Source organism: Nothobranchius furzeri, chromosome 6 (assembly GCF_043380555.1).
Source record: "Nothobranchius furzeri strain GRZ-AD chromosome 6, NfurGRZ-RIMD1, whole genome shotgun sequence".
NCBI lineage: Eukaryota > Metazoa > Chordata > Actinopteri > Cyprinodontiformes > Nothobranchiidae > Nothobranchius > Nothobranchius furzeri.
In genome coordinates this window covers 78,155,816-78,173,082 of record NC_091746.1, presented here as the reverse complement: position 1 = coordinate 78,173,082, position 17,267 = coordinate 78,155,816, and the positions used below count along the sequence as shown (strand labels likewise).

The 17,267-nt window shown below is 41.0% G+C and overlaps 1 protein-coding gene across 1 annotated transcript; it reads right to left on the bottom strand.

The window, feature by feature from the left end:
• Positions 1–944: 944 nt before the first annotated feature.
• Positions 945–16,483, bottom strand: mettl14 (methyltransferase 14, N6-adenosine-methyltransferase non-catalytic subunit). The gene is made up of 11 exons (XM_070552587.1): positions 16,285–16,483; positions 15,885–15,973; positions 9,735–9,822; positions 8,581–8,658; positions 5,999–6,086; positions 5,830–5,920; positions 5,348–5,489; positions 5,063–5,155; positions 2,538–2,654; positions 1,479–1,689; positions 945–1,378 (listed from the first exon to the last, which is right to left on the bottom strand). The coding sequence occupies exons 1-11, from the start codon at positions 16,348–16,350 to the stop codon at positions 1,074–1,076; spliced, it is 1,368 nt and encodes a 455-aa protein (XP_070408688.1). The 5' UTR covers positions 16,351–16,483; the 3' UTR covers positions 945–1,073.
• Positions 16,484–17,267: the final 784 nt, after the last annotated feature.

Below are 17,267 nucleotides of genomic sequence, written 5' to 3'. Positions count from 1 at the left end.
CACCACAAACATGCTGCTGTTCCATCACAGAGCCACAGAGACAAGTACTGTGAATGTTTATCTTATTTGTCCTCATTTTATTTAAAAATATAGCATTCTTACCAAAATAAAAGCATGTAATTACTGTAAGGAAAAAAGGTTTGACCCAAAATCTATTAGGCCATCTACAGGAACAGTAGTTAAATCATGTCCCATCAAGGACACTGCGATCTGACTGGGTGGGCTGGATTGTTCTGCCACAGGATGTCAGACAAGCAAGCTTGTTGTAATTTTTTGAACTAAACTGAAATGCACCGTTTTACCAGTGTTTACTGATTGATCACTCCGTGATCTTTTTAGGCCTTTTTACTTAATTTCCTGTTTTAGCTTTGTTCTTATTGTATCTTTGATTTTACTGATTATGTGCACTACATTTGCTTAGTTTTCATACCGAGGTACTATTTTTTATCTTTAATGATGTGCAGCACTTTGTTTAGGTGCTATATTAATAGTTATTTTAAGATGAACTGGGTAACAGGAACAGCTGCTGCACACACACTAATTATCTTACTGTCAACACATTAAATAACTCCATCTTTTGAATTCTATTAATTGTTTCATCTAAGCCAGGTATGCAACCTTCCCGTAAAAGCCCCGCCCAGTACATGCTCAACAGCATGTGGTTAGTGCATGAACAGAGGCCAACAACCAATCAGCTTTAGACTATTTGATGAGTTGTAGTGCATGCAGGAAATGTACACAAGAAAATTTGTTGACCACAAAAGGTGTCTGTACACCACTGTAAAATGATCATTCTAACAGCAATGGCATGCAGCTGTTGTAGCTTCTATTTAGTGATGAAAATTCTCTGTTTTGTTTTTTGATGCTTTTAAAACAGCAGCTATCAAAATGTTAGAGGAATGAATGTCTAAACTTGATTTTAGTAGAAAAAAAACTAGACCGTGTTTATAAAAAAGCAGAGTTTATTCCTGTAACACTTAAACAAAGAAACATTTTTTCCCCAAAATTGAAAAATCACATTCAGATTTTAATTGCTTCTCACTAATCGTGACACGCGTGGTTAAATAAAAGTTCTAGCGAGGTGGGAACCCCCTATGTGGCCCTCCCCTGCCTCTGAACCCTCCTCTGTCCCCTCGGAAATTTGGTCTGTTTCTTTCTCTGCCTCTGTCTCCACCTCGTCCTGCATTCGGCCCACCACGGCCCCCTCTGGGGGCTCCACCACCACGGTCCGACTTCAGCTTAACTGGAGATTTGGGCCTCAGTCTCTCTATTTCCTCTGTACAACCAGACAAATGGTCGTCAGGTAGAGGGAAATGTGAAGCATATGCTTCTGGGTTGAAGTTGGTGTTTGTTAATGTAGGACCAACGGTCAACCAGCCTAGAAACGAGAGAAAAGCAAAGATTTTAATTGAAAAACAAAATCAGAAGACAAACCATGTTGCTTTGTTATTTTCTACAGCAGATGATGCCCGCCTCACCTGGTCGGATGGTTGAGTCTCGTCCAAACAGGTGCAACCTCCTTCGGCCCAAACAGAAGTGCTCAATGATGTGAAAGATCTCCACGGGCTTCTCTACGTTCCCCATCTCGGGCTCCTCGGTGATAATCAAGTCGATGTCCACGTTAGCATGGATGAAGTCACCATCAGTACTCCTGCGGACCGTTCCTTTGATTCCCATGAGGCAGTGCTCCTGGAAAACAGTGTGCTCTTACTTGCCAAGCCTCATCACACAGATTCATGTTCACATATTTGTTCCATGCAATCTGAATTTGAACAGCGTTTCATGTAAAACACCAACAAAAGGTTTGTATGAATGATTCAGTAAATGGAAACTCATTCATCTGGTTATGGTAACGGCTTCCTATTCGGTTTCATGTGAAACTAAAGTGTTTTCGCTCCATCCATAGCTGTGGTCAGGGTTAGGCAACTCTACTAAAATCCTCCAGTGACACAGTTTCATCACTTCAACTCATTTCCGTAAAAAACAGATGAAGTGATGATAAGCCCAACACAAACAGCAATGGCAGCAAACCTCTCTCTCTCTCTCTCTCTCTCTCTCTCTCTCTCTCTCTCTCTCTCTCTCTCTCTCTCTCTCTCTCTCTCTCTCTCTCTCTCTCTCTCTCTCTCTCTCTCTCTCTCTCTCTCTCTCTCTCTCTCTCTCTCTCTCTCTCTCTCTCTCTCTCTCCTCTCTCTCTCCTCTCTCTCTCTCTCTCTCTCTCTCTCTCCTCTCTCTCTCTCTCTCTCTCTCTCCATTATAAATACTTAGGATACAAATGTTAAATCCATGGCACTTATCAAACTGGGACAGAAAAGACCTCATCGGCCCTTAGACTCTAATTCAGGTTTTTGACAGTAAGGAACCCATGGTGAATTAGGCTCTCCTTGCACCAAATCATTTGCAACTAAATTCAAGATGGCACCACGAGAGAGGTAGCCGATTACAGGAGCTTATTTGATTTAAACTTATTTGATAAATAAATTGTGTGTTTTATTCTTTGCATTTGTCAGTTTTTGTTAACACATGCAACAATTGTGTACCTTAGTCCTCTGGAAGACGGCCTTCGGGTCCAGCGCCTTGGTTTTTCCTGGGTTATTCTTGTTAGTCTTGATCCAACAGATGTCCTCACACCTCCGGAAGCCCCACTTTCTCAAGCACTGATATGACAGGTGGTTCAATAAAAGGTTTTTGTTATTATGCTGAAAAACATTCTCTCAGTAAACAACATCTACATTAAAGATGCAATATGTAAGAATATAGTGAGAATTTTACATGGAGAAAATCCCAAAAGAGTAATGTTTCTGTCATTTTAGAAGGAAGGTTTTACTGAAACATTTCATTTCCAGCTGGCTGCTGGGTTTATCCATTTTTCTCCTTTCTAACCAAACTAAAGAGGGATGTAACTACTGTTTACCATCAGTGAGTGTGGGGTTGCCGTGTCTCCTGCAAGCGAATACTGTAGAGTTGATTAAAGTGGTTGCAATAACCGAATCTTACCACGGGGTGCCATTTTTACTTCATTTCTACATAATGCACCTAGTAAAGCTGGTGTTACTGAGAAACCAAAAGTGTGTACTTATCCAAACACTGGCAGTTGTACAAGGTGGGAAAGTGAAGATTTCTCCTTAGATTTAAGCAAGTTTGCATGTTTTAAAGGTCGGGTCCAGTGGAAACGTTAAAAACAAATAACATACGCTGCAGAAAGCCCTTTCAATGGCTTCAGTTTGGGGAAACAGATAAGTTCTGATTAGCTAGGTGAGCCAACAGTCCCAATGGCTGAATTTTGGAAATTTGTTATTTAAGGAAGAAATACTTAAAAAAAAACATTTTGATGGATAATTACAACAGTAAAGATTAGGGATGTTCCGATCACATTGTTTTGCTCCCGATCCGATACCTTTCAGAAAAGCATTAAAATTAGAAGGAGAAAAGAAATCTTTTTTTTAGCAAAGCATTAAAATAAGAAAAAAACATCCTTTAAGTTTCCTTTTAATTTTTTTAGGAAGTACATAGATTAAAACATTGTTTGTTTTGTGAACACACTTAAAAGTAGCAGCGTTGCTTTTATTTAAAGTCGTTTACTCCCTCAACACGCAGCTGTGAACCGTGTTCATGTGACGGAGCAGGCAGGCGGGGCCTTCGGCAGGCAGGGCAACTTTTCTCAGCAGAACACCTGTAGCTCCAGCGCGCAGCTCCGTGCTGCAGGACAACTAGAAACCTCGATGTTTTGCTGTCTGTTGGCAATTTCTCTTTGTTTATTAGTGTAACTTTTTCTGTCAGCTGGCTCTGCTTTTTGTCTGACTTCACTGTGACTGTTAGAGGTCAACTGGGGATTAATGGAGATGAGTGACGTGCTTTGTTGACGCCCGAAGGAAAAGCTTGTTTGAAGGCAGTGAATCATGGAGCTGTGTCCTTTCCAGCGTGGTGAATGCCCAGTTTGCACACATTACAAATATCTGTAGCTCCGCCTTTTCGGTCCGGTTTAGAATACCACCAAGCTGCAGACATTTTAGCTCTCCTGAAGAGACACGTTAGCTCTGAGTTAGCAGACTTGCTAACAGAAGCGCTTGTTGTCCGAGTCCTTGCCTGCGGTGAAAAGAGTGACGCTACTGTGTCGTTTTCGTACAAGAAGCAAATATTATTGATGTAGAGGGACTTATTGAAATCAAAACCAAGTCATTTTTATTCAATTTGAAAATCTCTATCTTAGGATGAATTTAAAAAGTCACGTTTGTTGTTTTAAAAGGTTAAATCCCGGTTCCGATCCTTTCCAAAACACGTAATCTGGCCCGATTTCCGACCATGTGATTGGATAGGAACATTCCTAGGAAAGATACTTAAAAAATCTGAACTGTTCCTTTAAAGATGTCTACAAAGCATCCCGCATACCTGTTCATATTTGGCTGGTAACTTGATATTTGTAAGAACTTACAAACAATGGCAAAAAAACTGAGGATGTTGGTAACTTAACTGTTTTGTTTATGTTTTTAGTTTTGAAACTAAACTGCAGAGGTCAATCTTTGTCTTTATTTTCTAAGGAACCAACGTTTTTCTATTCCTCTGTCATGAGTTCAACATTTTCTTTGTTTTTAATTTGAAAAAATGCCAATTTTACCTTTGAGAAATGCAATTTATTTTAGAAACATCACTATAAGGGATATTTAATAACAGATAAAACATCTAAAAAATCACCAGCCCAGGTAATGTCTAAAATAGGAATTGACTTTAACACCACAGGGTGAGGTCGTCACTCGTTGTTGCTGATAAAAACAACAGATGTACGTCACAGCCGCTGAAAACTCGGCTAAGAAAATAAGTATTGGTGTGTCGGTTTGCTTGGCATGAAACTGGATGTTTCTGATTGGCTAAAACGCCCTGCACGGATCAGATTACAAACTTGCGAATCACGTGTGTGACCTCAGAGGAACTTGTTCACATCAGACTGACTTCAAGGATGTGAATTTAACAAAAACAACAAGAGACAAAAACAAATGCTTTGTGAGAACTGACCAGGAACCAGGAAAGTGTTTAAAGCGATGCGTTTGTTTCGTTTGACTAAAATTACCATTCTGCCCAAGTCCAACCCTTCTCCAGAGCCACACCAGAGGAAGACGAAGGAGCGCAGAGCTGAGATCTCTTCAATCTCCAGTCTCATGATCTAAATTGTCAGAATAAGAATGATGAGGTGATGCTTTAAAAATAAAATGCTATCCTTATTACCTTTTTTACTTATCTAGGTCAGTGTTATTCATTTCTGACTTTAATACATATTTATTTTCATATTCAAGCAGTTTCAGGTGAGTATTCAGTACTCGTTAACTCCCAAACACAAAGACACAATCACACTTACGTCATCCCAGGTCCAGAAACGCTCCGTGTGGCTGATGCCCGACTCCCTGTAGTACTCTTCTAAAGGAGGCTCAATTAGGATCACATCAAACTGGCTCTTTAGATCCCGCAGCTCAAAGTGGTCCAGATCAGCCTGGAGGTACCTAAAACACACACAACACACACACTTTGTAACTGATTTTGAATCCACTGCTCAATAGCACTACGGTACCCAATTTACAGCTTCTCCATTTTCACTGTGTGCCAGAGCAGGACATTTTGTCTGGTTTGGTTCTTTGATCTTGTTTTTTTGGGTTTGCTGTTTGTTTGCTTGTGCTTCTTGTCTTTGGACTTGTCCCGTTTGCTCATTGACTCAGTTCTCTTCTTTATTTGTTGTAAGCTAGGAGGACCTACTTGAGAACAATATGATTCATCTGAAGTGGTTTTATCCTCCTAAAACTAAACCAATGAATAAAACAACAAATGAAACACGGTTTAACGTACATGGGAGGAACGTTGGTGGTGGAGATGAGTTCATCCTTCAGTCGGATCAACTCTCGCAGTTTGGGATATTCTTCAAATCTGTCAGCCAAGCCTTAAACGCAGAGAACGGAGGTCAGACCCACACACCAGAATTTAAACACACACACACAATAAAAGATAAAACACTCACCAACATCTCTGATGAAATTTTGGGGCCGATGCCCCGTGTCCACAAAGTGTTGGCAGTAGTCGTTGTGAGGATTCAGACTCTGAGTGCCCTGAGAATCACCGAAGAGGAGCAGGGACAGAAGAACACATTTTAAATTAAAGCTAGACCTTTTCAAATCTGAGTAACTAAAATGAGTGAGTGGCTGCTGATTTTACCAAGAAAGAAAAAAAAAGTTACAGAAATGATTCGGTTATTACAAACTGTTTACAGATATTTACAGGTTAGATTTTTGGTAGAAACACATTTATATTTCACTTTAAAAACAAAAGGACACAATGTTAGATTTAACTACATAAAATTCTGTTCTATGAGGACAAAGTTTACTTTAGATCCTCTCATGGTGCACCACGAGGCTGGCCACGGAGCCCTGGTGGCTGACATTATTATAAAACACACATTTAATCCAGTGCGTATGACAATAACACAACTAGATTAGTTCTTAGTCTTTTTATCCTCTTGGGTGGACCAACTAACAGATTTTGTTTACAAAACCAAACCGAGCAACTGTTAACCTGTTGTTTGTTTACACTGACAATGAGCTCTGCTTGGAGCTCAGGGAATCACATGATTTAGTTGGAAATGTTCCAGGCACATTGTCAAGCATCAAGTCAACATGCCAACCAAAACTCGTGCTTCAGGTTTGGGAACCACGGCTAAAATAAAACGTGTTTATCTGAAAGCTTAACCACCGCTGACGCCGTTTACTGATAATGTGGGACTATTTTTAGGATGTAACCTAGACTTACACAAAAACACGCAGCCGTCATAAATATTTGCAGCTCAGATTTCAGACAGTAAAAAGCCAGTGATGACAGATGTGCTTTATGCCTTTTCAACAGCCAGAGCGTGGCAATATACTTAGTCTGGACTAGGGTTGTCACGGTAACCGGTGTAGCGGTAAACCCCGGTAAAAAAAGTTGACAATAATAATAACCGTCTTGTTTTTAAAAAAACTATATTATCTCGGTGGATTACCGTGGCTGCGGTGTAGGCGCGGTGACCCTTACCAGCCACCGTATCATCTGCTGAAGTTGCCAGCGGCACATGCGCACTTTGTTGTTTACAACCAAAACTTTCTTGAAGCTAAAGCTGAAATAATGGCCAAAGGAGGAGACGGCAGCACTCAGGACATGTATTATCCCTCAAAGAAGACAAAGTGGGAAGTACGGGCATCCTTTGGATATTTGAAGAATGCCGAGGGACAGTTGATAGAAGACGGCTATGCTGTTTGCAGCAGGTGCAGGAAAAAGTGTCTGTGGAAGGCAGCAACGCTTCAAATCTCATGACACATCTGCGTGACCATCACCCACAACTCTACAGTCAACGCAAGGCAAGCTAACGTTAGCGTTTTAGCTAAAATGCGTGATCCGAGGATTTGGGCTGAGGGAGAATGCAACGAGTCGCTATATAAAGCAGCCGCAGCGCCGCTACCTGCATATAAACCGTGTCGCGGACACCGCCATGTTGAAATGACGCTATGCATTACGGGGCTCCCAGGGGCAGATAAGAGTTGGTCTCTCTCCGAGAATAATTATGAATTTAACAACGATTACTGCCTGATGACATTTTCCCACATCTGCAAAGCTCACTGGAAGGTCACAAACCGAGGACGATATTTTCATGATATAGGGTTTAGTACTCAAGTAAGGGTAAAAAAAAGTATCTGATTAGAAGGCTACTTGAGTACTGAGTATCATCTGATCTAATATTTTTAAAATGATGTCATCAAACAGACACAAAATAAGAAGTTATGGGCAAATATTGGTATTTTAAAGACTAAAGGGAAAAAATGTAAACAAATAAATAACATAATTACAAAATAACACATTTCAGGCAAAATTTAGACAAACTGAGGACAATATTTCCTGACATACAGGTTTATTTAATTGTGTGAAAATGTAGCACGTTTAAAAAAAATACTGCGATAATACCGAAAACCGTGGTAATTTTGGTCACAATAACCGTGAGGTTACATTTTCACACCGTGACAACCCCAGTCTGGACAATACGTACTTTAAAGGATTACATAAATAATGTGAATGTTTCACAACAATCCTGTTGGCAGGGCCGTTTCTACTGCATATCAGTGTGCATTTGGTAACTATGTAGGAAACAGTCAACAAAAAACAAACGACCCACAGTCATCAAAAATGTTTCTCAGTTGAACATCTTACCAGGAAATGGAAACAATGTCACCAAAACCACCGATCTAACTGGAACTGAGTGAGAACTGGACGCTGGTAATGCAGATGTAAACAATGGGACCTGCTGATATTTACAAGCATCACATGGCTTGCTATTCCCTGTTACTGCTCTGCTGACTCTTTTGTTGTTGTTGTTGTTTTAAGATGATTCCCAGTAACCTTTCATTAACACTTCTCTCTAATGTAACGGCTGTCACCGTTTAAGTTCAATGACATCATAAACTCCATGAACCGGCATAACTTTGATGAACCGAACATGCATGGAATTTCTAAGAAAAGCGAATGAAGTGAGATAAGACACCAGGAAAGCTAAATGAGCTCAAATGAAGGTGTTCTAACCTTGAGGAACGTACTGGAGTCCTTATATACTTCCTCATAGGGGTTGGTTTCATCCTCCTGCTGAACTTCCACCTCATCCTGTCACACGGACAAAAATAGGAAAACACATTTTTGTATTTAAACATGTGGTTGAAACCTGAAAGCAACTGGATCATAAAAGCTATTTAAAAAGAAACATGGATTCAATGTTAAAGAAAAGAAATAAACACATTTAGTCTTTAAAAGGTATCACCAAAGCTTAAATGCATCTGTATCATTTGGTGTGACTAATGATCCATCCATCCATCCATCCATCCATCCATCCATCCATCCATCCATCCATCCATCCATCCATCCATCCATCCATCCATCCATCCATCCATCCATCCATCCATCCATCCATCCATCCATCCATCCATCCATCCATCCATCCATCCATCCATCCATCCATCCATCCATCCATCCATCCATCCATCCATCCTCAGCCGCTTATCTGAAGTTGGGTCGCGTTTTAGGCTGAATATTTTAATTGTGCCAAATTATAGACCACATGTGACTACAGCACAATTAGACACTCATTTGTATGGTTTAGCAGCAAACAAGAAGGTTGATTTGGGGGTGACTTGCTCTTTAAAGTGAGGTCCTGGAGATGCTTTGTTAAGATTGCTAAACAAAAACATCCAGTTAATTATTGAGCCCTGAAGCCGTGAAACCCCACAGGAAAACTGCGTCATCCATATAATTGTGAAAGTCCACATCCACTCAGAACCCACCCAACCAGTTTTCACCACACGTGTTTTAATCGGTTTGTGCAAAAGCCTCAGGTTTAAGGTTAACATTAAAAGGCATAAGTGTGTGTGTGTGTGATGTCAAAGATTCAGGGTGAAACCTGTAGAGTTTTACTAATATTTGAACAGCTGGTAAAGATCTTTGTAGCTTCTGATTCACCTGAAAGATCTCAAATTCATTTCTGACCAATTAAAAAATTGTGACTGTCTCATTGATCAGTTATTTCCATTAGTGCTTTTATGGCCCCAGAGACATGTCACATTTTCCTTGTTGCTCACTCACCACCAACAGCTGATTTTGAAGTTTCAGATTGGCCAATCACACGAAACTATGACCTGCTCTGATCACCAGCTGATCTTTTTGGTGCATCTCTAGATTAAACTCACCTTCTGTTCTTCCACATCTTCCTCGGTGTCCTCTCCCTCAGTTTGTGGCTTCTTTTTGAGAGGAGGGGCTGAACTGTCATATGAAGCCCTGCGAAACACAAACAACTTTAATTCACTCTGAAATCACCTCATTGTTGCAGCACATAAAACTGATCACTGTAACCGACGTGCATGTTTTTGATCTGTGGGAGGAAACGTTTACGTGCAGAAATGCCACCGCTGAGATCGAACCTGCAACCTTCTCACCCCGGGTTTCCACGGGAGCCGTCAGCTGCACGTTACTGCAGCAGCACGTCTTGCTCGCGTAAGCTGCTGCTTGGCCCTTCCCACGAGACGCGAAGCAGCAGGGGAGCAGCTGTCACCGACCGAGCACGAAGTCACACGAGTGACTTCGTCAGTAAACACAACAACAAGCAGGAGAAAACTACAACATGGTTTGTGTTTTATAGTCTGTCCGTTTTATAATCGCCAATACGGACCTGAAAAACAAAGGAGACCGCTAGCTAGGTGATAACTTCTCACGGGGACGCACAGTTAGTAACCTTTTATAAAAGTAAAGCAACCGGAAAGCAGTACGTTCTTTATTCTGAAAATCTCGGTAGCTTCTCTCCATTTCCGCGTTCGATTTCCTGTCTTTCCTTCCCCAAAAAGGTCTAACTTGACCCGTTTCAGAGGCGTCGCGCGTAGAAAATAGAACCGGCGCGTAAAGGCCGCGACATGCTGCTCCTGAGACGCGGCCGACTCGCGCTGCTGACGGCTGCCGACGGCTCCAGTGGAAAAGGTTCTGTTGACCACAGCGGTTCCTATCAGCAGCTGTGACGTGCTGCTGCAGTAACGTGCTGCTGACGGCTCCGGTGGAAAAGGTTCTGTTGACCACAGCGGTTCCTATCAGCAGCTGTGACGTGCTGCTGCAGTAACGTGCTGCTGACGGCTCCCGTGGAAAGCCGGGGTCACAGCGAGGAAACATTGCTGCCAAATGAACCGCCATGCAGCCCCTACTCCATTCAAAAATGAATAAAGAAAAATATGGCATTGCAATGAAAGTTATGTCGATTTGATTTAAATATAAAAATGAAAACAAAAAAAATTACAATTAATTCAAAATATATTGTTCTTATACTAGAAGTTTTTTTAATTGTTAATAATGTTTTAAGTGGTATTTAGTTGCTTTGAAATTCACCAGTGATGCTTAAGTATTACTTTCAGACTTTGTACAGGCATCGGTCAACAAATGTTGGTTAAAAGTAACCTTGACTGACTAATGTCACAAAAGTAAAACTGGTTGGTTGGGATGTAGACACCCGAATATCAATACTGTTTTACATATTCAGATACCAAACACGCATGGGCGTCGCACCCGTGGGGGATGTGGGGGATTCAACACCCACACTTTTCCAGCCGTTTTGCTCACGTCCACACTAGTCTGGTCTCTACATCACACTCACTCTGTTTGCCTCGGGTTTCGGTTTCCAGCAGCAGCAGGAGAGGGAGGGAAGAGCCCAACGTCTTCCAGGGGCTCTTCCCTCCCTCCCTCCCTCTCCAGTTGCTCTGACACAGCCAGCTTTCAACCAATCAATTTGCTTCCCACCATAAATCCCGCCTGTTTGGTCATTGTCCAACATTCATATTAACATAACACCTCAGTCTACTTATCTGCCTAGCTCAGGGATTCCCTAACTGTGGTGCGCGCCCCCCTGGCTGCTAGGGGGTGCGCGAGGTGAAAAGTGTAATGGCTGCGGAGCTCAGAGAAGTCTGTCATATGACACCATTAGCGTAGCCAGAAACTCATTTGTGGGGTGGGCCTAAGAAAACGTAAGTGGGCCCAATAAATGTAATTGAAAACAAGTATATTTTGCGTGTGTGTGTGTGTATGTGTGTGTGTGTCCTCCGCATGTGCCCTAGCTTCATAATAATAATTGCATAATAATCAGGCGCACGCTGTTAATAGCAAGATATGTTCCGTATTTGATCATTTTTAACAAGGTTGGAGGAATCTGAAGGTGGCGAGTCATTCTGGCAGATTGTAATTAACACCTGTCTCATGCAGGTGTTCTGACATTGTAAACCTCACACACAGAACATTGTGGATGTAACAAAATAAATCAAGACACGATTCCCATCTGAGCATTTTAGCATTATTATATTATTATATTAGCACACTGACTGTGAGACAGCATTCTAAACGTGTCAGCCTATTAACAGCGCACTGAAGATCTGAAGTTCAGAGTGCGCCTGTCAGAGGTCAGACGCGTTCCAGCTGAACGGCACACGGGTGCACATGTGAGCACATCTGGGCTGGGCAGAAGTAATTTTACAACATTGGTTTAAATAGCGCCATATGATTATAATATCAAGTAATTAATATTGTCATTTCACAGATTGATTTTACATTGACTTCACATGATTATTTGGACTAACAAAGTCATTTGATTATTATTTAATGGAGTTCTTCTGATCTTCTCTTGAGCTGTCGGGGGAGGCAAATAGCTAGTTAAAATAATTTAGATGCAGAGGCATCAAGGGCCTGGAGCAATATCTCAAGGAGATACGTTCTTCCTGAGGAGAGAGGGGGAAACCGTCCCTTCATGACGCTACATCACTTATTAGCAGCGGTGAAAGGGAGTCTGATGTGGTTGTTATTTTTCTGAAATTTGCACTCCCCGGGCCTTTTTGACCTTAATGGGCATCCGTTGGTAAGGTCTTACTCCAACACAAAAAAACAGCTTTCTTGCAACGATTTAGGTATCTACTGCCCCCTACTGCCAGGAAAAATACACACAGTCACTTTAAGTGTCTTTAAAATGTAGTTAAATACGAATTTATTTGAGTTAAAAATAGATTGTTTTTATTTGAATGGAAATAATGAGACGCGGCTCATGGAGCTGTGCCGCGCACGTACACACACACACACACGTATACACACACAGATTCAATAAGTGCACGCTGTGTAAACTCCGGCGTTGCGCGGCGCTGTGCCGCGCCGTCAGACTGAAGGCAGGAATGAGCGCTGCCTCCTCCATGATAAAAAGCTTTTAAGAGGTTTTATATACCGTAAATCCTCTAATATTGGCCTGTATTCAATTAACGGCCGGGTATCATATTTGGGCCGGTGTCGGAGTCGGCGGAGGTGAATAATGGCCGGTATTTTATTGTGGCCGGGTGGAACGTGGTAACAAGCAAGTACCACGGGGGGGCGGTTGTGTCATCTGTATCACTTTTGATTTGCCAGTGACAGACCGCGATTTGGCAGGTGCGGAGACGAAGAGGAGGCGAAAATTTGATATCAAGTTCAAAGAGAACGTGCCGATTATGCTGCAGAACACTCTGGGGAGCAGTAGCAGGGGTTGTATGAACTAGTCGACTTCACTATAGTGACTTGTTATGCCTGTCATCGACTAGTCGCTGTCACGTGATAATGACCGGCAAGATGCAGCCCTCGGAAAAGACGGCAGCCTGCTGTCAGCAGGTGACAAGCTCCTGCGCGTTGGGGGAGGCAACGCACTGTGCCAGAGCGTCGGTACTGACACCCGCCGTAAAACGGACATTTAATCAAATTGTGACCTTTTCCCTCTTGCTATTTAACCTTCCCCTCACCCCATCCTAACCTTAACCAGCTTGCGCATGCAAAGCTCTGATTGTTGACGCGCTCCAGACATCTGCGTCCCGAGCACGGCCACAGTAACATTATCAGATTAGGTGTCGCCACCTCAAAAACTAATTTAACACGCGATCGTTCATGTCGGCTCATTTCCTTTAATGTTTTCTGTCTTTTATTTGCGCCTGATGCGTTTCGCTGCTGTGGAGCGGGGCGCATCACCTTGCATCAGACGTCACTCGACAAACAGGGTTAAAAAAATATGATGACCTTTTTCCCAATCACTTTCTTTTTTTAAATAGTAATTAATAAACATTCAATACCATTACAATTTCCTTTGATTTCATTTTAAATAAATATTTAGAGTACCCAGGTAGCACATCAACAATGCAATTTAATGGTTTTCTTAAAGTAGGAACGTTTAACCTGTGGCCAGAGCGCTCTCCTTCCTTCTGCTCTGCGTAAACCTGAACTGGTCACCTACTTGTGCATAATCAAATGTCTATAGGGGAAAAGATGGATGTGGGGGGCTGGGGGGTGCGCAGCTAAATAAGTTTGGGAACCGCTGGTCTAGCTCAAAGATGTTACACAGATTGTTCTTGAAAATAGCTTGAATTGCTGTTAAGTGTTGGATGTCTTGCTTTTGGATTCATCCAGTGTGATGATTACAGCTGTGGAGATGCTTTTTAAAAATAATACAGTTTTATCTCACCTACTCAGTTACCACAGTTCATATGAAGCAGGTTTTCACTTCTGCGAAGTATTTGCTGAATCTTACCTCCCCTGTTGTTTTGGTTTTGAATCCAAAGAATGTACTTTATAGGTCATACCTTGAGCTGTATCTAATTTTATGGTTCAAACTGGAGGAAATAACACAATAAGTTTTAATTTTTGGACATGTGTAATGTACTCAGGTCATTCACAAATTTGTTATCATTAGTAATTCATAAATCAGACTGTATCATTTGCATGTTAGTTAACCCCTGGTTAATGATTAAGTTGTGTTTCCTAAAGTGTTACTGATTTGACTTTTAATGTCTTGTAATATTGTTTATTAGTGTCCTGATATTCATAATCACCACCACCATTCTCTACTTTTGACTACTGTGTTTAATGTTACATTCATAATATGTTCTTATAAAACAGTAAGTCAATGTAACACAAACCATTTGATGGCATTGTTGAAATAAAAACAAATAACATGCCCACACTTTAATGGCTATATTCCTGTAACCACAAGGTCTTTTTCATTACTTTTGGTCTCATTATAAAAGGAATTCTTGTGGGATTTGTTCAGATGTGTGAATATTAGAATAAGTGTTGCTGATGAAGTGTAAATAGACAAGGAACATTGTAAAAAAGTTGATTATTTTTCTTTTGCTTATTTTGCCCGAAATGTTTGATTTCAGGATGAATACCTCTTTTGAAAAATGCATCAGTAGTTTTAAATTTCACTGAATTCATAATTTTACATCTTGACATTAGCTGTACAAAGTCTGAGTTTGATAAAGTGAAGAACAACAATTTTCAGAGGTTTATAATATATGCACACTTAAAGCGAGGTCTCAAATGCCACAGTGTGCCACTTGTAAAAGGAATAGTTGAACGCTCCTTCTACGGAATAGGTTTTTTTTTTGGTCCAACTTTAAAATCAGCTTTATTAACATTCAGTGACAAATAAAGTTTGTCGAAACCTCCCCGCCTCTACCCGAGTACACCTGTGCGCTGGTGGACTGGGCTGGAACCACAGTTTATTCAGGAGTTTCTCCAGACCCCGCCGTTGGATTATTGAAGCCGTTCAGGTTAGTTAGGAAACCTCTGAGCCAATAGAATCGCTTGCTTTTGATTTTTTAGGCTAGATTTTTGGGATTTGGCATCAGATGGATGCAAGCTAAAACAGCCACGAATCAGCTTTGTGTGATGTTGTGAAGATGGATTACACAAAGGGATTGGATTGTTTTTACCATAACATGGATTATGACCATGAATCAACAAAGGTAAGACTGTATTTACGCTTTTCACGTCATGAAATGAGCTGTGGTTTGTTAGCTGCTGGTTCTGTGAATTTTGCATGTAGAGTGCATAAATATTGTTGGAAAGAGAAGTCTGGGCTTTAATTTAAACAGTGGATTCTGTGGATAGGATATTGGATTGTCGCTGCTGTGTGTTTTTCTCTAAATGTGTATTTAGTGTATTTTTACGTCCTTTTGATTTAACAGCTTATTGTTGAATTGGGTGTTGTTGATGAAGAAAACTTGGGTTCTGTTGTTTGGAAGATTAGTTCTTCCCGTTCTGCATGTGTGCAGTTTATACATTGGTGAATATTAAGCATGTTTTTGGAAGGACTATGTTACTGTGAATCATGCGCGAACTCCTTACTGGATTGAGGTTGAGTTTCAATTTACAACTGATGACATCCACAGACAACATCCCCCACACTTTTGAAAAGTTTGCAACGCGCCTGCAAACACGTTGCATTTACGTATTTCATTCAAACGCAGCCCTTTTCTAGCTCAGACGATCCCGCCCTGTCTGTGAGGAGGAACAACCCTTACCTGCTTGCTTCTCTTGTCTCCTCTATCTCTTTGAGCTCATCTTTGCTGTGAAGGACAGCCCCGATACTGTCTGCGCTCTCAGCTCCCAGCTGCGCATTTAGAGAAACACACACAGAGAAACCAACATCAGCAAACATTTGACTGGAACTTTGTGAACGCCTTTTTTGCATTGCTGCTACATTTCATTCGACAAATAAAGTCGGCTCTAGCTTGGGTTACACTTATTTACATTTGCTATGAAGGTGTTTTCTTTTAGCTCGGTGGAAGGCGAGTATTTAATACATCAGCCAAGTTAGGGACGGTGAAGTTATGGTGAGCATTTAGCACCCTGCAGCTCCGTTATGACCAAAGCGACGTTAGCGGTTAGCCACTTTCTAACTGTTAACTATGGTGTACTTGCCTGTTGAGCCAAGATCTGCCGTCTCAGTTTTTGTTTCTCGCGGATTTCTTGAAGCCTACTGTTCATGTTCTCCTCTGTGACAGTAGATCTGTATTTATATTAAACGTCGGGTCGTTGCTAAATACGGATTACGTTCACTTCTGAAAGCAGCAAGCTCCTAGCTAAACATTAGCTAAATCGACATAGCCGCTGAAATGATGATGGGTGCGCTCGTTATGAACACCGGTACAAGTAATCACAGTAGATGTGTGTCTTTAACAAATATAGGGCGATGCATTGAAACTGCAAAGTTTACATATAAAACACTCAAATAACGTGTAATTTGAAGACATGTATAAAATTCTACAAAGAAAATTAAATAAACCGATTTGAGGGCTATAACTCCGGTTACCCAGAGAAGGTTCGGTGTACGCTGTTTACAAGATTTAACAAGCATTTGAACCTACAGTCACTCGATGATGATGAAAGAGCCTTGTCCGACGCATACGTTTGGCGTCAGCAAATTTATCACCCAATCACAGAGAACAGTTGGAAAAGGCAATCCAACAAACAGCTATATTCGACTGTTTCCCGTTCTCTCACAGCTCATGATACCACAATAAAAAGAAGGGAATGTGTTATTGGCATTTAAATACAGTATCAATAGTCGAGTAGCTTTAAAAGCTTACGGACAATGAAATTAGTGCAAGAAGCAAATTCACAGCTTTGTAGCCGTACTACATAAAAATATAGCATTGAAATAATTTTAGCAGTAAGCATATAATGATTAAATAACAACAATAACAATACAGATAACTAATAGCCTAATTTTAATTTAATTTCTCCTTTTAGCATTTTAACAGCAGTGCAAAAACATTTCAAACGTTTTTTCTCAAAGCAAAATTTCCTAACCTGACTGAGGGGAAATGGGAAATATAGTCTATCTAAAATGTAATTAGCCAACACATATATTAAATTGGTTTAGGGGAATTTTTGTTATATTT

Coding starts and splice junctions, on each gene's coding strand:
- mettl14 (XM_070552587.1), bottom strand. CDS start 16,350: ATGAACAGTAGGCTTCAAGAAATCCGCGAGAAACAAAAACTGAGACGG. Junction 6,087..8,580: donor ACTCCAGTACGTTCCTCAAG/GTTAGAACACCT, acceptor GGTGATTCTCAG/GGCACTCAGAGTCTGAATCC. Junction 2,655..5,062: donor GGTTGGACTTGGGCAGAATG/GTAATTTTAGTC, acceptor CTGTCATATCAG/TGCTTGAGAAAGTGGGGCTT.